General features: G+C 46.3%; 1 protein-coding gene across 3 annotated transcripts in view; it reads right to left on the minus strand.

The window, feature by feature from the left end:
- LOC137095362 (leucine carboxyl methyltransferase 1-like) overlaps positions 1-23,847 on the minus strand; it is a 77,572-nt gene that overhangs the window by 27,232 nt on the left and 26,493 nt on the right. For all 3 annotated transcript variants that reach the window (XM_067461955.1, XM_067461956.1, XM_067461957.1), the window contains exon 8: positions 12-113. In XM_067461955.1, the coding sequence (XP_067318056.1) occupies positions 12-113 (102 nt within the window). The remainder of the gene's footprint in view (positions 1-11; positions 114-23,847) is intronic.

Genomic DNA, 23,847 nt, shown 5'->3' on the forward strand with positions numbered 1-23,847 from the left:
AAAGGACTGACCTGAGTGTCTAGTGACAGGCAGGCTTCCACCCCGATCAGGCTGCACCTCCGGCTCTGAAGGTTATCAATCATAATCTGTCCAAAGCGGTCGCTCATGTTCACCTGGAGAGGAGGACTGTTATTACCATTTATATAGTGCCATCACTGTACATGGTGCATTACACACGCTCTGAAGATGCTAGCCACAGATACAGGCAAAACATCAGGAGAAAAAGTTGCTAGAGCATGACTATACTGCCCGAAACCACAGTTTTTCCACCAGTGACATAAATAGAGCAAAAGAGCTGCAATCCGAGTTAAAAGAGCCATCGACCAATCAAAGGGAGACTTTGCTTACCTTCCTAAAGCAAAAACTCCCTTGGAAAGGGCAACGTTTATATATCTCACCCACGTCAAAGGGGAACTCGCCCACACTATTATTATTATTATTATTATTATTATTATTATTATTATACATAGGGACCACCAAACGCAGCGCCCAAACACGAATCAAGGAACATGATTCGTGTTCGCAGACTACTCCAACCAGAGAAATCAGCCATAGAAGAGCACCTGATGAACCAACCTGGACACAGCATTTTATTTGAGAACACAAAAATGCTGGACCACTCTCACAACCACCATGTCAGACTACACAAAGAAGCCATTGAAATCCACAAACATGTGGACAATTTCAACAGAAAGGAAGAAACCATGAAAATGAACAAAATCTGGCTACCAGTATTAAAAAATTCTAAAATTGCAACAGCAAAAACAGCAGAGAGAAAAACAGGCAGGAGGTTCCAGAAGCGGAGACTGTCTCTCATGTCACTTGCTTTTCAGAATGTGGTGGTGATGTTACCTGTGAGGGCTTGGACTATGTGCCCCAACAGCAATGGTTCGAGTAAGTTTATGTCCTGTTCAACTAGTAGCTTTTCAAAGAAACTGAATTGTATGGCGGCCTTCATCAAGGTCCTTCAAATGTGTATCCTCACTCTGAAGGAAGGAACCCACAATTAGAAATCTATGGATATTTCTTGGTCCGAAGGACAGATGCTGCTTGATGAATGTGAGGATCATAACTGAGGTAATAACAAAGAGAAACATGCATGCATGGACCAGAATAGGGCCAAGCGTGAAGTATCGCAGTTGTAGTTAAAGTCATATGAGGAAAACCCACGTAAACCAGGTATGAAAAGCAAGTAGAAGCTTCGATGGTTGCCAGTAGTCAGTTATAGATGCAAAGATAGCTGTAATGTCACTGAGGTGAAAACGGGCTACCATGGCAACCCATTTCCCTTACACTTGGGAAAGCACGAAAAACAGTCATGAGACCAAATTGCCATGCATCAAACAAAGGACTGGTCCCCACTGACGAAGGAAGTGACCTACTGACAAATGAACATCTCTCAAATCAGTTTGGCAAACGAAGCATCAATAACAACAGGAAGAATAGTAGAAAGTGATATCATCCAAGGCTTGGGAGAACGGATGTATCAGCTAATGTTTCTTAGGTTCAGGATAGCGCATTAGCCACCATCCCTATCAGGCAGTCAGAAGTAACCGAAGAAAATGCAAGAGAAGAGCACTAATGGATAACTGTGTTAAACCAGCCTTTCAGTAACAAGGCCTGGGCCTCTCTTCAATTGGTAGTGAAGACATGTGGTATGAGCTGATAGACCTTAGGACCAGGTCTCTGGGGCTAACCTCTGCCAGACTGAGGCAAAGGTTGGCAGCCTAAACCCAACAACATGGTCTATACAGGAGGTTGTCAAATTGAGTGCTTAAGGGCGCAACATGAGAAAGAATACACTAACCTAAGTAAAGCACAAGCAGCTAAACAAGAGCAAAAATGGGTTTGAACAATTTTTCTGTGCACAAGGCAGGGCATGGTAGGCAATGCTATAAAAATTGGAAGTGCGAAAGAATGCTGTATGGCACTACTTTGGCAAACAATGAGGCTAATGCGCCATCTATTTACAGAATACATCACGTGAGACAGTAAAATCGTAAATAAAAGAAGCCAATGATTGAGAGCTGAAGATAGAATCACAGAATCATAGAGTTGGAAGAGACCTCATGGGCCATCCAATCCAACCCCCTGCCAAGAAGCAGGAATATTGCATTCAAAGCACCCCTGACAGATGGCCATCCAGCCTCTGTTTAAAAGCTTCCCAAGAAGGGGACTCCACCACAGTCAGGGCAGAGAATTGCACTGAACAGCTCTCATGATTAGGAAGTTCTTCCTCATGTTCAGATGGAATCACCTTCCTTGTAGTTTGAAGATAAGCAAATCATGTAGTAGTAATGGTTGGAGATGAGTAAACCTATCATCAATCTAAAATATCTGGGTAATGGAAGCAGGAGCAGTTGCATATAATTTTATGTGACAGAATTATCAAATAAAGACTGAGATATCATGGGTAAGATCAATGGCCTGGAAACAATGTCATGTGACATCACACGGAGGGTATTGTTAAAAGCATTAAGCAGAATATACTCAGCAGTAATTGCATTTGAACATAACATGCCTCTTAAGATTAGGTAAAAGAAAATAAGATATAGTCACATGCACACATTTGCAGGTAGTCTTACCATCCTAAAAATAGGAGTGGAGAAGGGTGGTCATACTTCAAGGACCATACTGTCTGCAAACCTTCTCTAAGTCGAAGGGAAAGACAACTGGGCTAAGTCTAGCTGCTAGCCTTAACCAGAGGCAGCCCATTTTATGATATGATGTGTATTAGCACAATGACAATCAATAACAACTTTATTTGTACCCTGCCACCATCTCCTCGAAGGGGCTCGGAGCGGCTCAAAGAAACACTCCAACAATTTTTCAAGTGGCCATCCATGTGTATGGGCTGTGACACCATGCAGAGTTGGCCTTCCACATCTATAAGCCCTGCCAGTATCCAAAAGTTGTAGATATGCGGTGCTGCTGCTTATCCCTGGCCCTGAATCCTTATTAGATTCCTCATCTGGTGGGGAAAAATGGGCTGGGGCAATACTGTGAGTGTCCACTAGATGGCCTCATAGGCGCACGGTATCGAAGGACTCCCCCTAGAAATGCCTCACTGTTGGAGGGAGAGTTGTCGAAATGGAGCACGGGCAGATACCGAGCCTTGGCGGCAGGATGCTCCTCCCTTCAACAGCTTCAGCACCAGTATCTGGCAAAAGAGGGCTCAGAAGCCGGTACCGAGAGCTCAGTTGGTAACTAGAAAGGCCAAGATTGGCACACCCCCTCTCCAGGTGGCGCGATGGACGGAGCGCTAGTAAATTGCAGGAGCTCAAGCCCTCCCCTCAGAGAGAGGCAGAAGAGCCGAGGGAGGTGGGACCTGCGTTTCTCTCTGAAGCACGAAGGCTGATGCCTTCCCCAGATGGAGGCAAAAGAGCCGAGGGAGGACGGGGCTGGGCCTGCGTTCCTCCCTCACACACGAGACCTCATGCTCCCCCGAAAGGGAGGCAAAGGAGCCAAGAAACGGTCTGTGCCGTAAATTACATCTCCCGTTGAGAGCTCCAGCCGGGGAGCGTGAGGCTCCATACTTCGAGAGACAGGCTCTGGCCCCGCAGAATCGGCGTCGCTCTGCGCGCACGCCCAAGGGCTGGTGCTAGAGAGCTCCCAGTTCTCTGCCTCGCTTGACTTGGCAGAAATTGCACTTTTGCGTGCTGGGGCACTCCCTGCCCTGAGAGGCAGGCTCGGGCTTGATGGGAGGCATCAGGGTGCTCCCTGACTCAGGAAGCAGCCATTGACCACCGCCGAGAGCTCCTGCACTGAGCTCGGAGGGGTTCTACACAAGTGGCTGGCGACAGATATGGCCTGAAGGCAGAGGCGGGCCTGATAGAGGTGCATCCAGCACGGACCTGCCCCTGCCGGCCTTGGGAGGTGCTGATATGCAGGATGCCGGTATGGAAGAGGTTCCCTTCTCCTCACGAGGCAGAATAGAGATCACCAAGGCCAAATCTTGCGCATGCACACTTTGTGCTTTAAGCGCCTCCGTCAGCTCTGTGAGCTGCACCTCAATGACCAGCAGAGGGGCCTCAAACTCTCCCTGCAGGGCAGGAGAGGGTTGCAAAATGGCTGGTGGAGCCAAAGAAGAAGTTTTTTCTTGTTGTAGTCTACTGTGAATCGCACATATGGTATTCCTGCGCCCGCGCAGGCCCGGTTTCGGAACCTTCTAGAAATCAAAAAAGAGCAATCTGACCTCTCCTAGCCCCTCCCTCCCCCCTCTCGGGTATATAAGGCTCCTGGGCGGAGCCCACCACCAGTTCTCTTTTTTCCGCCAGACAGTAGGCACAGTTAGAGAACCTTGCTAATTTTCTGACTCGTTAACGACTTTGGATTGGACTTTGGACTTCTATAATCTGTACCCCTGACAACGGACTGGACACTTACAATTCTCTTGCCTCCCAGACTGAACGAGGTACTCATGGCTACTTCTTCTTTCAAGAAATGTTCAGTATGCCCAAATGTCTTGCTAGACAATGACGGGCATGATCTCTGCTTGGCCTGCCTGGGCGAGGGCCACCTCTCCCAGGCCTGCAGTATTTGCGTGGCCTTCACACCGCAAACGCGCAAGAACAGAGAGGCGCGCCTAGAAGTGGCGCTTTACGAGAGGGCCCTGATGCCAGCTACGCCCTGTGGGGTGCCTAGACCCCCCACCGCCTTGGCGGCTCCCAAGACGGTTGCAGCGGGTGGCCCACCCAAAAAGAAGGCCAAGAAGAAGGACCAAGATGGCCGCTCTGTTGGGAGCCTAGCAAAAACTGCCTCCAAAAAGGCGGGAAGATGAGTGAGTGCCATCTCTTCTGTAGCCTTACCTCCTTTCACCCTGGCTGAGACTGCAGCTTCACCCCCGTCGGGAGGCCAGCAGCGTCGCGAGGAAGCTTCCCCCGCTGGTGCACATGCGCGCCCCTCGGGATTGGCGCAGGAGGCAGGCCCGCCGCCGCCGCCCCTCCCTTCACGCATCCTGTTTCAGGACCGCTTCAGAGGGAGGCAGGGCCTGGAGCAGCGTCCCCCGGTGCACTCCCTGCTGTGCCCCCAGCGAGCTCGGCACCGGCCGATGTCAAAGAGGAGCGCCTCCCAGAGGGTGGGGCCTTTGCCCAACGCCAGAGCGGGGCTCCGTCAGCGGGCGGCCATCAGGAGGAGAGAGAGATCCAATTCCCCTGCCTCCGCAGGGATCGGGAGCCGCCCCCTTGCCTCGAGGCGCTCCGATACAGAGGGCCTCACCAGAGAACCGCCGCTCAAGGCACCGCTGTTCCCGCTCCCCTTTGAGATGGAGCAGGAGGGGGGAGAGCCGCCGCCATAGGGCATCAACGAGGGGTAGGTCCCTGTAAAGAAGTTGATTATAAATTGTATGACTTTAACTGTATTTGTGTTTAGATTGGCTGCACTAACGCTGGAGCGGCCTAACTGAGAGAAGTGCGTTGCCATGGAGACGATGCTGTAGAGAAGTGGGAGGAGCTTAGAGGGGAGAGTTTGAAAAACGACAGTTTAAGTTCAGTCAGAGTTAGGTTTTAGGTTCCGAGGAGTTAGAGTGAGGAGTTGAGAGAGAAGGAGAGGAAAAGGTGGCTGAGTGACTTCTGAAGCAAAGTTTCGAGGCTTTGGAAAGCTGGGTCTGGCTATTGAAGGTTTCTCTGGCTAGGGTAGCCGAAAGGGGGAAACATAGCCGGAATTCTTTAGTCCAAGGAGAGGCTAAAGAATAGCTTATTTAGAATTTGATCTAGGAAGGATCAAATAAGGGAAATATCCCTGTATTGATACTTTGTCCGAAGCAAGTGCTCTATGTCAAGAAGATACTGTATAACCTGAAAGAGTGTAACATTCATCTAACCAAGCATTATTCTGAGTTCCATAAGAAAAGTTACCACTTGCAACCACACGCTTTGTGCTCAATAAACTTGTTAACTTTTGTTTGAAGACTGCCTCACCTCCATTAATTCTGTGTCCAGTGTGCCATATCTCCCAATAATACCTCACATCACACACTGGTGGCACCATTAAGAGTAATAAATAATAAATCGTCCCTCCTCTCTCCTAAGACGTTAGTCCCGATCCAGGACATCCTCTTCCTCATCATCCTTGTCATCCTCCTCTTCATCTTCCTGCTCCAGGAGGTCCAGGAGAGGCCATCGCTCCCACAGGTCTCGCTCTGTGGCCTCGGCCTGGGGGCCGTATGGACCTCCGCCATACCCCTACCCAGGGATGTGGCAGTTGGGCCCTCTGGGGCCATTCATGTATGCACAACATCACAACAATCCCCAGGCTCCTGGTCATCATATGGAGGCTATACCAGGCATTCAGCAAAGGGGTTGCGGCACTTCAATAAGTGTATTTCCCCACCCCAACCCGGCGCCACCATCAGGGACTGATGCAGCCCTGGCACCGCCTGATCCAGCACTTTGTGCTGGACTTTCTGATTGTGTTGACCGTTCATGTATTGTTGAATCCTCTTGTGTTGACCTGTCAAATTGTGTTGATCGTTCCGAGACTCTTACTACCAATATGACGGTGTCTGTTCGTCTGGGCCCCTCGGCCATACCTGTTACTTCTCAGGACACTTCTGCTCCTGTTATGGAGCAAGTGACTGCCGACCCAGAGGACTCTGACTCCTCGGAGGACTCTCAGGACTCTAATAGGCCTCAATCGGCAGTGGAGCCAGGCGCGATTCTGCCGGACTTTAATAAATTCGCCTCGCTTGTAGACAGAATGGTAAAGGCGTTGGATCTTCCCGCTCCCAGGGCCCCGGAGCATGTCGAGGATCCCATGTTCCCTTCAGAGGAACAAATTACTCCAGCCCCGACTACCCTCCCCATGTTACCATATCTGTTAAAATTAGTAAACATTTTAGAGGTATCTCCGGCAAATGTGCCAGCCACCCCTAAAAAGGTGGACACTCTGTACAAAATTGACTTGGCTGATGCTAAGTGGGTAACTAATCCGCCTAAACCAAACACAGTGGTGGCAGAGGTGGTGAAATCTAAGAGATCAAGGGGACCCTTTCGGCGCCCCCGGACAGAGAAGGGAAGAAAGTCAACAACATGGCGACAAACATTAAGACAATCAAAGAAGATAAGGAAAAATTTGAGAAGGCTGAAAAACAAATGGACTAGAAGATCAAAAAACTAGAAACAGAAATCACAAGAACCAAAGAGATTCAGGAAAGTGTGGAAACGAAGGAGATGGAATCCCAACTGAGATATAGAAATATCCCGGAAGAACCAAATGAAGACCCAAGACAAATAATTATTGAAATAACGGCTAATCTCTTTAATAGAGACCCAAGAGAACTGGATCAGGAGATAGACAGATCTTACAGAATTTCGACTAACTTCTCCAAAAAGAACAAAACATCAAGAGATACAATTGTGCACTTCACCAAAAAAAGAACACGGGATGAAGTTCTAAAACGCAACAGGGAAAATCCACCTCTCTATAAGAACAGCAAAGTAACAATCATGAAAGAGTATCCCCAATCGATGATAGCCAGGAGAAGAAAATATTTTTTCTTGACAGATGAACTTAAAAAAGCCAACATAAGATTTAGGTGGGAGAAACCCGAGGGGCTGATGGTGACCTATAGAGACCAGAAATATTGGTTGACAAACGAAGAAAAAGCAGCAGACTTCTACGAAGACCTAATGAAAGACCAATAAAATCCCCTACGAACTCCAGATTAGTAGGAGGAAGACAGAAAAAACACCGCTTTAGTTCACCGGATTACGGGGAAACAACAACAATTTAAGACTAAAGACCTGATCCCCAAACCTACAGACAGCGAAAATGGTCCGGAAAGACTTGAAAATGACCAGGACAAACAAAATGGAAAGAAGGCATAAAATGGAAAAAATGATTGACTGTACAAAAGAAATAAAACTATTTTGCAATAACATTAATGGTCTAAATTCGTCATTTAAAAGAAGGAAGCTATTAGATAAAATTAAGAAGGGTAAGTACGATATAATAGCCCTCCAAGAAACCCACACCGCGCAGAGACACGCTGCCCACCTAATAAACAAAGAATTAGGGAAAGAATTTTATTCACTAGTGAATGAGAAAAAACGGGGGGTGATAATATATGCAAAGGAGAGACTAGCTCCACAACTAGCATTCAAAGACATAGAAGGAAGAACAATAGGCATAATAATCAAACAAGGAAACCAAGAAATCCTCGTTTGTAATATATATGTGCTAAATGGCCCAAAAACACAATTTATTACTTATTTAAATGAAAAAAATCCATGAAACACAACAAGACAACATCATTTTATTGGGCGATTTCAATGGAGTAATAAATAGTAACTATGATAAAAGCAAGGCAAAAAAGAAAACCAAAGGAGATAAACTAAACACCCTACCAATGAAATTCTTAAAACTAAAAGAAGACTGGGACTTGGAAGACACCTGGCGAACCCGAAACGGTGAAAGTAGGGACTACACCTACTTCTCAGGGAGACATAACAGATGGTCAAGAATCGACATGATTTGGTCCTCCAAAACCATCAATTCACAAGTGTCGAAATTCAACATACTACCAAGACATCTGTCGGACCACTGTCCCTTAGATATGACCATCAACCAAAGAACTGAATCTCCCAGATGAAAACTGGATGGAAACCTTCTTAAAGATGAAGAGGATATAAAGAGCAACAAACTTCTCCTAAAAGAATACCGTATATTCCTGGGTATCACACGACTTTTTAGCACTAGAAAATCATTTCAAAAGTCGGGGGTGGTCTTATACGCCGGGTACAGTTTGGCGGGGGGTGGAGGAGAGCACCCCCTAAGTCCGCAGGGACAGCAGCAGCCTAGCGGCAGCCCTGCACTACCTCAACAGAAAATAGAATGCCAGCCTACCTCAGCAAACTTCCTCCAGGCTGTTGCTGGGCTCCTGTTTGGCCACTGCTGTTCCTGTGTGTCCTGGGGCGCCTCTCCTTCGTCCCGCCAACCTGCCAGTGTGTAAGCCGACTCAGGAGGGCCTTCTATCGCCCTCCTTCCCTGGGGTGGAGGAAAGGCCCCTCCGGGCCTGCAGGAACAATTGCAGCCCAGCAGCAGCCCAAGGGAGGATGATCAAAGGCCATCCCGCACCTGCAAATGGCTCCTAAGCCGCTGCTGCGTTTGCAGGTCCGGTAGGGTCTTCCATTTCCTCTGTTGGGCAGCTTAGCCAGTGGGCCGGGGGGGGGGGGCTCTCCGTCGCCTCCCTTCCTTCCTTCCTACCCTTTTCTCTCTCTGCACCCGATTTCTCCTTTCATTTGTCCAGCTTGGCTCCGGAATAGTTGGAAAACACTCTAAAGCCAAGCAAGGTGCAGAGAGAGAGAAAGGTTCAGCCCTGCTTGCTTTTGCTGTGTTGGGATGATCATAAAATCAGGAAAAGGAGAGGGGGGGGGGCTGTGTAGATTGGGGCAGAGGCTCCCCGCTTGGCCAAAAGGGCGAGAGAAAGGGGAAATGAAGCTGCATTCCTTTGGAAGCCGGTTGCCGCTTTCCCTCATGGAGCAAACTCCGTTTCCTATGGAAGCAGCCACCCATGGAGAGAGAAAAAGAGAGGAAAAAGAGAGGTTTGTAACTGAGAGTCTGGATCAGGGTTGGGAAAATTGGGCCCTCCTTCCACGTGATTTGGATTTCAACTCCCACCATTCCTAACAGCTTCAGGCCCTTCCCATTTCCCCCTCAGCTGCTTTGGCTACGATTCCACAGGAAGAAAGGGGGAATTCAGGGCGTGTGTTGCCTTTGCAAGCACGTGGAAAGGACTGGGAAGGCGAGCTGAGAGGGAAGGGAAGAGGAGGGAGTTGCTGCTGAATTCAGAATGCTCATTGATTGCAGGTGAACTATAAATCCCACCAGCTCCCATATGCTAAGGTCTGTTTCCCCCACACCCCCTTCCCAAGTATTTTCAGTTGCTCATGGGAGTTCTCTGTGCCAAGTTTGGTTAAATTCCTTTGCTGCTGGAATTCAGAATGCTCATTGATTGCAGGTGAACTATAAATCCCACAAGCTCCCATATGCTAAGGTCTGTTTTCTCCACACCCCCTTCCTAAGTATTTTCAGTTGCTCATGGGAGTTCTCTGTGCCAAGTTTGGTTAAATTCCGTTGCTGCTGGAATTCAGAATGCTCGTTGATTGCAGGTGAACTATAAATCCCACAAGCTCCCATATGCTAAGGTCTGTTTTCCCCACACCCCCTTCCCAAGTATTTTCAGTTGCTCATGGGAGTTCTCTGTGCCAAGTTTGGTTAAATTCCTTTGTTGCTGGAGTTCAGAATGCTCATTGATTGCAGGTGAACTATAAATCCCACCAGCACCCATATGCTAAGGTCTGTTTTTCCCCAGACCCCCCCCCCCAAGTATTTTCAGTTGCTCATGGGAGTTCTCTGTGCCAAGTTTGGTTAAATTCCGTTGCTGCTGGAATTCAGAATGCTCATTGATTGCAGGTGAAATATAAATCCCACAAGCTCCCATATGCTAAGGTCTGTTTTCCCCACACCCCCTCCCCAAGTATTTTCAGTTGCTCATGGGAGTTCTCTGTGCCAAGTTTGGTTAAATTCCTTTGTTGCTGGAGTTCAGAATGCTCATTGATTGCAGGTGAACTATAAATCCCACCAGCACCCATATGCTAAGGTCTGTTTTTTCCCAGACCCCCCCCCCCCAAGTATTTTCAGTTGCTCATGGGAGTTCTCTGTGCCAAGTTTGGTTAAATTCCGTTGCTGCTGGAATTCAGAATGCTCATTGATTGCAGGTGAACTATAAATCCCACCAGCTCCCATATGCTAAGGTCTGTTTTTCCCCAGACCCCCCCCCCCCCCAAGTATTTTCAGTTGCTCATGGGAGTTCTCTGTGCCCAGTTTGGTTAAATTCCTTTGTTGTTGGAGTTCAGAATGCTCCTTGATTACAGATGAACTATGAATCACACCAGCTCCCATATGCTAAGGTCTGTTTTCCCTACACCCCCTTCCCAAGTATTTTCAATTGCTCGTGGGAGTTCTCTGTGCCCAGTTTGGTTAAATTCCTTTGTTGTTGGAGTTCAGAATGCTCATTGATTGCAGGTGAACTATAAATCCCACCAGCTCCCATATGCTAAGGTCTGTTTTTCCCCAGACCCCCCCCCCCCCAAGTATTTTCAGTTGCTCATGGGAGTTCTCTGTGCCAAGTATGGTTAAATTCCTTTGCTGCTGGAATTCAGAATGCTCATTGATTGCAGGTGAACTATAAATCCCACCAGCTCCCATATGCTAAGGTCTGTTTTTCCCCAGACCCCCCAAGTATTTTCAGTTGCTCATGGGAGTTCTCTGTGCCCAGTTTGGTTAAATTCCTTTGTTGTTGGAGTTCAGAATGCTCCTTGATTACAGATGAACTATGAATCCCACCAGCTCCCATATGCCAAGGTCTGTTTTCCCCAGATCCCTCCAGTATTTTCTGTTGCTTATGGGAGTTCTCTGTGCCCAGTTTGGTTAAATTCCTTTGTTGTTGGAGTTCAGAATGCTCCTTGATTACAGATGAACTATGAATCACACCAGCTCCAATATGCTAAGGTCTGTTTTTCCCCAGACACCCCAAGTATTCTCAGTTGCTCTTGGGAGTTCTCTGTGCCAAGTTTGGTTAAATTCCTTTGCTGCTGGAATTCAGAATGCTCATTGATTGCAGGTGAAATATAAATCCCACAAGCTCCCATATGCTAAGGTCTGTTTTCCCCACACCCCCTCCCCAAGTATTTTCAGTTGCTCATGGGAGTTCTCTGTGCCAAGTTTGGTTAAATTCCTTTGTTGCTGGAGTTCAGAATGCTCATTGATTGCAGGTGAACTATAAATCGCACCAGCTCCCATATGCTAAGGTCTGTTTTCCCCCACACCCCCTTCCCAAGTATTTTCAATTGCTCGTGGGAGTTTTCTGTGCCCAGTTTGGTTAAATTCCTTTGTTGTTGGAGTTCAGAATGCTCATTGATTGCAGGTGAACTATAAATCCCACCAGCTCCCATATGCTAAGGTCTGTTTTTCCCCAGACCCCCCCCCCCCAAGTATTTTCAGTTGCTCATGGGAGTTCTCTGTGCCAAGTTTGGTTAAATTCCGTTGCTACTGGAATTCAGAATGCTCATAGATTGCAGGTGAACTATAAATCCCACCAGCTCCCATATGCTAAGGTCTGTTTTTCCCCAGACCCCCCCCCCCCAAGTATTTTCAGTTGCTCATGGGAGTTCTCTGTGCCCAGTTTGGTTAAATTCCTTTGTTGTTGGAGTTCAGAATGCTCCTTGATTACAGATGAACTATGAATCACACCAGCTCCCATATGCTAAGGTCTGTTTTCCCTACACCCCCCAAGTATTTTCAGTTGCTCATGGGAGTTCTCTGTGCCCAGTTTGGTTAAATTCCTTTGTTGTTGGAGTTCAGAATGCTCATTGATTGCAGGTGAACTATAAATCCCACCAGCTCCCATATGCTAAGGTCTGTTTTTCCCCAGACCCCCCCCCCCCCCCAAGTATTTTCAGTTGCTCATGGGAGTTCTCTGTGCCAAGTATGGTTAAATTCCTTTGCTGCTGGAATTCAGAATGCTCATTGATTGCAGGTGAACTATAAATCCCACCAGCTCCCATATGCTAAGGTCTGTTTTTCCCCAGACCCCCCAAGTATTTTCAGTTGCTCATGGGAGTTCTCTGTGCCCAGTTTGGTTAAATTCCTTTGTTGTTGGAGTTCAGAATGCTCCTTGATTACAGATGAACTATGAATCCCACCAGCTCCCATATGCCAAGGTCTGTTTTCCCCAGATCCCTCCAGTATTTTCTGTTGCTTATGGGAGTTCTCTATGCCAAGTTTGGTTCAATGTTCGCATTGAAATTGTTGTTTTGCAAATTAAGTTGTATTAACAGTTCTTTCCTGGTGTAAAACTGCTGATAACAACAAGTAATGCAATTCCTTAATTAAATTTTAAGCAACTGTTATATCACTTATACATGCTATAATAAGCAGGTAACATTATACAGTAAATGCCAGAATACACAAACTGTGTATTCATGAATTTCATGAAGAGAAAAAAATTACATAGAACTACTTTAAAATAGTCTCAGAGAAGGGTCGAGTACAGGCCTCTCTCCTTGTCTTCCTCCCTTTGCGGGGCAGGAGGCGGAGGAGGCAGAAGACGGGCCGTCTTATACGGTAAACATATCCCAAACTCTATATTTTAACTGGAAAAGTTGGGGATCATCTTATACACCCAGTCGTCTTATACCCCGGAATATAAGGTACTTTGAACTGAACGACACCCCAGACATTAAAACGAAAACCCTGTGGGACGCCTGTAAGGCAGTGATGAGGGGTTACTTCATCAAACAGAAGGCAAAGAAAAACAAATTAAGAAGACAAAAATTGGATGAGATAAACAATGCAATAGAAAAAAACAGAAACTCAAACTAAATGTAGAAAACAAAACAGCAATAAAAGATCTAAAGTCCCTAAGAAGACAAAAAAACCAATTAGAAACAGAAGAGATGGAGAAAAAATTGAGATTTGTCAAGCAAAAAGACTTTTAACACGCCAACAAACCGGGAAGATGGTTGGCGTGGAAAATCAGAAAAAAGAAACAAGAAAACCACATAGTGAGAATAAAAACTAAAAAGGGTGACGTAACAACAGACCAAAACATTGCCCAGGAATTTCAAAAAAATTATGAAGCTCTATACGCAGACGACCAAAATAAAACAGAAGAGATAATGTCTTACTTGGAAGAACTGAAATTAGAGAAAATCTCAGACACGCAGAGAGCAGCTGAACAAGGAAATAACAGAAGAAGAAATCAAGAAGGCGATTAAAAAATTAAAACCATCAAAAGCTCCGGGACCCGACGGCTTCACGGCAACGTTCTATAAAATCATGAGCGACGAAATTGCCCCCTACCTTAAGAAAATCATGAATGAGGCAATGAGAGAAAGGGAGATACCAGAATCTTGGAAATCCGCGAACATCACCGTAATCCACAAAGAGAACACCGAAGCAACGGAAGCGAAGAATCACAGACCTATCTCCCTCCTCAACCAGGATTATAAGATCTTTACAGCAATACTATGTGACAGATTGAAAATGTTCCTCAATAAATGGATAGGAGAAGAACAAACAGGCTTCCTCCCTGGAAGGCAAATGAGGGAGAACACGAGGAACATTATAGATTTAATGGAGTACTATGACCAACATCATCAAATCGAAGTAGCCTTCATAGCGGTGGACGCCGAGAAGGCATTCGATAATATGAGATGGGAATTTTTTAAATCACTTTTAAGAGAGATGAACTTTGGCCTGGGGTTCATTAATGCAATTGAGGAAATCTACAGTGAACAAAAAGCAACTCTGTGGATTAACGGATATCCCTCAAGACCAATAGCAATAAGAAAAGGCACAAGACAAGGCTGTCCTCTCTCCTCCCTCATATTTATCATGTCCTTGGAAATTTTGCTGAAAAAGTTGAGAGAAAATAAAAGTCTGCTTCCATTGAGTGTAAGCAAGCAGGCCAACAAATTTAGAGCATTCGCCGACGACCTGATCTGCGTAGTAGAAAATCCAAGAGATCAAGCCCAGAAGTGGATACTGATGATGGAAATTTACGGCAGTTTAGCGGGCTTTAAAATAAATAAGGAGAAAACAAAAATACTGACCAAAAACATGACCAAAGAAAAGCAAGAGAGTCTCTCATAATCCATAGGAATGCAAATAGTGCAAAAAATCAAATACCTAGGGATATACATCTCAGCTAAGAACTCCCAGTTGTTCAAAAACAATTATGAGCCGGCCTGGACCAAGATTAAAAAAGATCTGAAGAATTGGACCAACCTTAATATATCACTCCTTGGAAGGATCGGCATTATTAAGATGAATATACTCCCGAGATTACTCTTTATCTTCCAAAACCTCCCAATAATACAAAGTAAAAAAAAATTCAACGAATGGAATAAAGAGATAAGACGCTTCATGTGGAAAGGAAAAAACCCAAGGATTAAACACATCCACATGATAGATACCCCCAGAAGAGGAGGCCTGGGGCTACCAGATCTGAACCTGTACCACGATGCATGCGGGATCTCGTGGATTAAAGACTGGATACTCTTAGAAAAAGAAAGAACATTAGCCCTAGAGGGATATGATTTAAGAACCGGTTGGCACTCATACTTGTGGCTGAACCAGACAAAGAAAGAAAGAAACTTTAATAACCATGCGATAAGAAGGCCACTACTGAAGATATGGGAGAAATACAAAAACCATCTGTACCTCGGGAAAACCCCCATGTGGCTTTCTCCACTGGAAGGAGAGCAAAGACGCCTGTTAGGCTGGAGGAAATGGCCTACATACAAAACAGCCACCATTAAGAAAGACGGAATTCTCCAACTAAAGACAAAAGAAGAACTCTCCAAAGAATTCAAATCCTTCTCATGGTTACACTATTTCCAACTTAGAGAACATTTTACTAAAGATCAAAAAAAGGGCTTCATGGAGAAAGACGACTTCTGGGAAAAGATCTTACGTAAAGACAAGAAAAACATAACATCAATATATAACACACATCAATATAATATATTAAAATGGGCAACCGAATCAGAGCTAATTAAAGACTGTATGACAAAATGGGCAAAGAACATCGGCAGAACTATAATGCTCAGAGAGTGGGAACAAGTATGGTCAAGAAAGATCAAATACACATATTCCTCAGCACTAAAAGAGAATTAGTACAAAATGCTGTACTGATGGTACATGACGCCGCAGAAACTGGGACAAATGTACAAAATCAACTAAACTAAATGCTGGAAATGTAACAACCAGACCGGAACTTTTTTCCATCAATGGTGGTCCTGCCCCGCTGCTCAGAAATATTGGAAAAGAGTGAACGAAGTATGTGGGAAAATCCTAAAACGTAAGATACAAGAAAAAGCAGAATACTACCTACTGGGAATATTCGAAGAAGAATGGGATTTAAACACAAACGACGATATATTGCTCACCTATCTCACGACGGCAGCAAGAGTAGTACATGCGAGGAAATGGAAAACAAAAGAAACACCAACGGAAGAAGAATGGTTAGAGAAAGAAATAAAAGAAATGGATATGCTAACCTACGCACTAAAAGACACATATGGACGCCCACTCAAAAGAACAGACTGGAACCATTAAAGGAATACATGGAGAGAAATGCAAGTCCAGGAAAATAAGAGTGGATCATAAAGCAAGAGTCAGAGTAAAACTACAAGGGATAAGCCACAAATCAAAGCTGAACAGAAGAAACCGTGAACGTGGAAAAGATAGAGTTGGAAGTCAACCCCCCACCCCTAAAATATCCCACTCCCCCCCCTTAGTTGCCCCCCCTTCCCAGATCCCATCTACCCCTGAAACCCTAGGAAAACACCTGATAGGGAATTCCTCCCCCTACCTACCCCTCACTTCCTCCATCTCCTTTACACTGTTTTTAGCTATTTTGTATAACTAATAAAACTCCCTATTGCTGTATTTTGAAAAACTTTCATAATAAAAAATATTTAAAATAAATAAATAAATAAATAAATAAATAAAGGCCCACATAGCGGCTGGCCTTTTTACAAGAATGGCGCATTACGCCACATATATGTCAGGCTATCAGACCTTTCTATGGTCAAAAATATTGCCATATCTGGATAAGTTGTCTGTGGAGGAACAAAGATTCCCGAAGGCTTTGCAAGCTGAGGCGATCCTACTTTCTAAAATCCAAAAGGATTTCGCCAAGCACTTGGCGGAGTCAGCGGGCCACCTTTTCGCTACAGCCACATGCATTAGAAGGCATGCTTGGCTCAGGACGGCGAACCTATCGGAAGAGGGCAAGGCCCTAGCAGAAGAACTCCCTCTACATGAAGGGGGCTTATTTAACCCAGAGACGGATGCCACTCTCAAGGAAAAACAGGAAGTACGCCAGGCAGTCAATAAATTTGGCTATGCCTGGCAGCTATTCTATCAACAGAGACCCAGATGGCAGGGACCCGCGAACTCCTACCGTAAGAACGATAATAATAATAATAATAATAATAATAACTACCAGGGCCCCTTCAGAGGGAGGAATGCATCCTCTTCTAGATACCAGTCGAACAGGAGGAATTCTTATTCCCCCAGATCTCGGTATCAGCCATATCAAAACAAAGCAAAGAACCAAGGTGCCTCAAAGAAGCGCCATTGATGTGCTTTCTACAGTTGCCCCCAGTTCACCTCCTCCTGCTACTGTTTCTGTTATTGAAAGTTTGCGGGACGTACGCCTGGACGTTGTTTGTTCTACTCCTTCCGGGGATGTCTCTCCTCAAAACCCCCCACTATTTGGGGACAGGCTGGCGCCCTTCTACAACAATTGGGCAGATATCACGTCTGAAAAATGGGTTCTTGCAATTATCAGGAGGGGTTATGCCATAGAGTTTGAGGGGACCCCATGGGTGGGTACACTTGACGTTACCCCCCCTTCCCCAGTTTTGATGCAGAAGGTTGACACGTTGTTGGAAAAAGGGGCCATTTCCCCAATTCACCCCTCCGAGTTTCCATTGTGTTTCTTCTCTAAATACTTTGTGATTGATAAGCGTGGAGGTGGTTTCAGAGCGATTATGGACCTGAGGGCTTTAAATAAATCGATTTTGCCCAAAAAATTTCGTATGGTCACTCTGTCGTCTATTCTGCCTCTTTTATCACACAATGACTGGTTTGCTACTATTGATTTACGGGATGCATACTTCCATTTGTCAATAGCGCCACACCACCGCAGATTTTTATCGTTCATGATTGGTCATAAGACATTCTGGTACAACGTGCTCCCTTTTGGCCTAAGTATCGCCCCCGGGTTTTTATTAAGTGTATGGCGGTGGTCATCGCTCACCTCCGTACACAGGGAATTGTAGTTTTTCCGTATTTAGATTACTGGCTTTTGGTTTCTAAATCTTACTCCCAGTTACAAGAGCATGTCCATATTGTCTTATGTCTCCTACAGCGCCTGGGATTGGTGGTCAACCTGGAGGAGTCCCTGTTGAGCCCAGTTCGCCGAATCCAATTTGTGGGCGCACTCCTGGACTCCACCTTAAGGAGGGCCCACCTCCCATGGGACCGTTTCATCGCTCTCCAGGATCATATCAGGCTGGCCCTGCATTCACCCACTATCTCGGCCAGACAAATACAGGTTCTTTTGGGACACATGGCGTCTACGACGTCAGTTACCCCTTTTGCGCGTCTGCGTTTGAGACCCCTTCAATCCTGGTTCGGGTCGAGTTTCAACCCAATCAGAGACAACCCACAAGCCAGATTGTCACTACCAGAAGAGATCCGTCTTTCTCTTTGGTGGTGGACACACCCCCAGCATGTATGTATGGGTTTACCTTTCCAACCCCCCAACCCAAGATCGACGGTCACAACGGATTCCTCACTTACAGGGTGGGGCGCACACACAAGAGGTTTCGTCGCACACAGAAAGTGGTCTCCAGAAGAGTCCGCTCTGCACATAAACGCACTAGAGCTCATGGCAGTAAAGAAGGCCTTAAAATCCTTCGAACAGCTGATCCACAGCTCAGTGGTGAAAATACTGACGGACAATACGACCGTCATGTATTACCTGAACAAGCAGGGGGGCGCTCACTCGAAGTGTATTCTGGGACTCACTCTTCGGGTGTGGGAATGGTGCATCCAGAGGGGCATTTTCTTAACTGCTGCTCATCTTCCAGGGGAGGAGAACTCCCTCGCAGATGCCCTGAGCAGGAGTCCACTGGGACACCACGAGTGGTCGCTTCACCGAGAACAGACGACTCACCTCTTCTGGGAATGGGGAACCCCGGAGATAGACCTCTTTGCCACTCCGGAAAACGCGAAGTGCGTCAAGTTTTGTTCGAGACGGCATACTCCTGTAGGAGGGAATTGTCTAGGGGACGCATTCCTACGGGATTGGGGGAGGGAGACAACTTATGCTTCTCCCCCCTTCCCCCTTACAGTTACAATGGGACAGGGCGTCCTGCATTCTGGTAACCCCTTGGTGGCCACGTCAGCCATAGTTTGCCCCACTCCTGCAGTTGTCCAGGGGCAACTTCAGGAAGATCAGGTACAGGGTAGACTTGCTGTCCTCACAACAAGGGAGAGTACTGTATCCAGATGTGCACCTTCTGAGGCTCACAGCATGGCGGGTACAGCCGAGATAGCTCGACCTTCCCAGTCACTCTCTCAATCAGTTCTGACTATCATCGAGGCGGCTCACAGACCGTCTACTAAACGCTCTTACATCTTTAAGTGGTCGCGCTTTAAAGAATATGCAGGGACTAAGGGATGGGAACCAGAACGTGCGCCGATCTCCTTGGTTCTAGAATTTTTAGTTTCCTTGTATGAATCGGGGTTGTCAAATTCATCGTTGAAATGCTACTTGGCAGCTATTTCATAGTTCCGGAGGAAAGCGAGCCTGCCTTCTTGTTTCATGGATCCTCTGGTAAAATCGTTCTTTAAGGGGCTTTCGAATATCAGGCCTTCGGTAGCGCCTGTGTCCCTGCATGGGACTTGGAGTTGGTCTTATCCTTTTTGATGAAGCCCCCCTTTGAGCCATTAGCAACGGCGGAAGTAGCCTTTCTTACCTAGAAGGTCACCTTTTTAGTAGCTATTACATCAGCCAGGAGGGCCAGTGAGTTATGTGCCCTCCGGGTGGATCCCCCTTATCTAAGATTTCACAAAGATAGGGTGGTGTTACGCACGGATGTGGCGTTTTTGCCCAAAGTGGCAACTAAATTTCATATGTCTCAAGAATTGAACTTGCCTTCATTTTTTCAAAACCCTGAGACTCCTCTGGAAAAGAACCTCCACCTATTGGATGTGAGGAGAGCTTTAGCTTTTTATGTCCAGAGGACTGCTGAGTTTTTGTGAAGTATCGGAAAGGTGCTAGAGGTCTCCCAGTGTCCTCTCAGTGATTTTCTTCGTGGATAGTTTCGACTATCCGTAGGTGCTATATGTTGGCGAAGAAGGATCTTTTTCTCCACATTCGGGGTCACTCTACGAGAGCTATGGTTGCCTTGGCAGCGTTTATGAAGGGTGTTCCCTTGGATATGGTGTGTCGGGCAGCTATTTGGGCTTCCCCCAGCACTTTTGTTTCGCATTATAAGTTGGATGCGATTTCTAGGAGGCAAGCCGATTTTGGTAGAGCGGTGTTGTTTTCGGCGGTGGCATGATCCCGCCGGCCGCTATATTAAGCTTGTGAGTCTACCATATGTGCGATTCACAGTAGACTACGACAAGAAAATATGGGTTGCTTACCTGTAACCGTAGTTTCTTGAGTAGTCCACTGTGAATACACACATCCCCACCCTTCCTCCCCTCGGATGTCATGCCATGCCTTCTGGCCAATTTTTGGTGGAAGAGAACTGGTGGTGGGCTCCGCCCAGGAGCCTTATATACCCGAGGGGGGGAGGGAGGGGCTAGGAGGGATCAGGTTGCTCTTTTTTGATTTCTAGAAGGTTCCAAAACGGCCTGCGCGGGCCCAGGAATACCATATGTGCGTATTCACAGTGGACTACTCAAGAAACTACGGTTACAGGTAAGCAACCCATATTTCACGCCCTTTTCACAGGGCTCAATCGCTGCTGCAAAGACTGGGTGCCAACTTGGCAGCCTTTCGTCTAGGCCTTTTAGGCAGCCCAAGCGGTTTTGCAACCAGAGAAGGTAAGTTTACGGCCCCCGACGAGCCCGTCACACTAGAGAGGTACTGAGGGGGTGCAGATGGTAGCAGCGCCCGCTCATATAAGGCCACTTTAAACCTCAATTCTTCATTTTGTTCTCGTTTGTGGCATGAAGGCCCTGCTGATGGCACACGCCTGGCATAAATATCCCTCTCCCAAACAAAGGAGGCAGTTAGCACAGCACTTAAACGCAGCGGTAGACTAAGCAAAGGAAAAAGGGCAAATACTTACTCTGGACTCTCTAATCTTGACCTGGACTAAGTCAAGAGTTTGGGATAAGTCATCTAGTCCAAGTCAGGGAAGGAGGAGGCTCGGGAAAAAGGGCAGTCCGACGAAGTAAAATTAAGAACTAGTCAGAGGAAGGTTCTTCAGCTGCTGCTAAAAGTGCATAAAAAAGAGAATTAGAGGCCTAGCCCTGCTCATGGGCTATATATACTCGGGGTAGGCGGGGCGAGGCGGGGGTAAAATGCCTATTTTAATCTTCCAGAAGTTTCCGAAACTGGTCTGCGCAGGCGCAGAGATACCATATGTGCGATTCACAGTTGACTACGACAGGAAAAAAGGTCTTCCGGGAAGCAACCAATCCTAGGTATCAGGGCCTCAATCCGTCCCCATTCAGCCGATCCCGCTTTTCACACGGTGAGGCTGGCAAGGCCGCCAATGCTGCTGAAGCGCCATAGAATCACAGAATCATAGAATCAATGAGTTGGAAGAGACCTCATGGGCCATCCAGTCCAACCCCCTGCCAAGAAGCAGGAATATTGCATTCAAATCACCCCTGACAGATGCCCATCCAGCCTCTGCTTAAAAGCTTCCAGATAAGGAGCTTCCACCACACTCCGGGGCAGAGAGTTCCACTGCTGAATGGCTCTCACAGTCAGGAAGTTCTTCCTCATGTTCAGATGGAATCTCCTCTCTTGTAGTTTGAAGCCATTGTTCCGCGTCCTAGTCTCCAGGGAAGCAGAAAACAAGCTTGCTCCCTCCTCCCTGTGGCTTCCTCTCACATATTTATACATGGCTATCATATCCCCTCTCAGCCTTCTCTTCTTCAGGCTAAACATGCCCAGCTCCTTAAGCCGCTCCTCATAGGGCTTGTTCTCCAGACCTTTTATCATTTTAGTCGCTCTCCTCTGGACACATTCCAGCTTGTCAATATCTCTCTTGAATTGTGGTGCCCAGAATTGGACACAATATTCCAGATGTGGTCTAAACAAAACAGTAATGCTACCCGCATTACTTCCTTAGATCTAGACACAATGCTCCTATTGATGCAGGCCAAAATCCCATTGGCTTTTTTTGCTGCCACATCACATTGTTGGCTCATGTTTAACTTGTTGTCCACGAGGGCTCCAAGATCTTTTTCAAACGTACTGCTCTCGAGCCAGGCATCCCCCATTCTGTATCTTTGCATTTCGTTTTTTCTGCCAAAGTGGAGTATCTTGCATTTGTCACTGTTGAACTTCATTTTGTTAGTTTTGGCCCATCTCTCTAATCTGTCAAGATCGTTTTGAATCCTGCTCCTGTCCTCTGGACTATTGGCTATCCCTCCCAATTTGGTGTCGTCTGCAAACTTGATGATTCTGCCTTCTAACCCTTCGTCTAAGTCATTAATAAAGATGTTGAACAGGACCGGGCCCAGGACGGAACCCTGCGGCACTCCGCTCGTCACTTCTTTCCAGGATGAAGAGGAAGCATTGGTGAGCACCCTCTGGGTTCGTCCGTTTAACCAATTACAGATCCACCTCACCGTAGTTTTGCCTAGCCCACACTGGACTAGTTTCCTTGCCAGAAGGTCATGGGGGACCTTGTCGAAGGCCTTACTGAAATCCAGGTAATTAACATTTCATAAAGTTACATAAGACACCACTCGCCGTGTGCCGTTTGTGGAGGGAGTTCAGCCACCTCTGACTCAGCCAGTGCTCTTCCCAATAAAAAACATTATTATTAACACCTATAACATGGGCACTTTGCAGCTCGCACCGGGGGAAAGGGAAGGAAACACAGGGACAGGGGCACGCAAACATCCACAATAATAGCATTAAAAGAGACCCCAGGGGCCATCCAGTAAAACCCCTTCCTGCCTTCAGGCAGAATGACACAATCCAAACCCTCCTGGCAGATGGCCATCCAACCCCTGCTTCAAAGCCTCTGAAGCAGAGAGTTCGACAGCTGAACGGCTCTTCTGACTGTCAAGAAGTCCTACCTAACATTCAGATGAGATCTGACTGCTTCTTCTTTATGGCATCCTTTCAAATATTCATACACGGCTATCAGATGATCTCCATTTGTTCCTTTGGAAAGCTGTGTGCTCACAGAACCCAAACCGGGCCAGAAGGCTTAATGGCTCTGGAAATCCTATCTCCACCTTTGCTCACAGGTGGTGTGCCGTCACACCCAAACGTCTCATGATGTGCTACTCTCTTTGCCTGGGTGGATCACTGGGGTCTTTCTTTGAGGCTCAAACCTTCTGAGTAACTGAGTCCACTTCAGGTTTAAAACAGCAAACTGGGTATTTATTAACAAAGTCCTTGTAGACTTGGCTCCTGCTTATTAATGTTACAAACAGTCAATGAGTACAGATATTGAGGCAGCTTTCCTCCAAAAGGTATAATGAATTGTGGAATTCTTCTACCCTAATCTTGAGCCTCTATGGTAAGAAAAAGCAGGTTTTTCTCCTATCTATAGCTCAAAATCAGCTTTGGAGGTAAATGCCCAATACTATCTATCTAAATATCAATAGCTCTTCTACTGATCTATCTATAATTTCTCTATAGCATAATAAACTATATCTGTATTCAACTGTTCCCTATAGTTCAATAACTCTATCTATCTATCTATCTATCTATCATCTGTCTATCTATCTATCTATCTATCTATCTATCTATCTATCGGTCTCAATTACTCAATATATTTGTTTTATTTTATTTTATTTTAGTACTTGCAATGATTTCTCAGAGCTTCCTGAACAGGCCTCTAGCATATCCAATTGCTTCTTTAGAACTGAATGGGGCAGAGAACGCTCCAAAATGGAAGTCTGACCTGGTAAAAGGGGCAGGCTCAAAAGTTACTCTCTGGGCCAATCATTGCAGACAGTCTGCAAACTGGCCTTCCTGCCTCTGGCTGCTAACTCAGCAGGCTTTGCAAAACTGCAACAGCCCTGAAACAAAATAGGTTTCTTGGGAGACGGAACAGG

This window comes from Anolis sagrei, chromosome Y (assembly GCF_037176765.1).
Source record: "Anolis sagrei isolate rAnoSag1 chromosome Y, rAnoSag1.mat, whole genome shotgun sequence".
In the NCBI taxonomy this organism is placed as follows: domain Eukaryota; kingdom Metazoa; phylum Chordata; class Lepidosauria; order Squamata; family Dactyloidae; genus Anolis; species Anolis sagrei.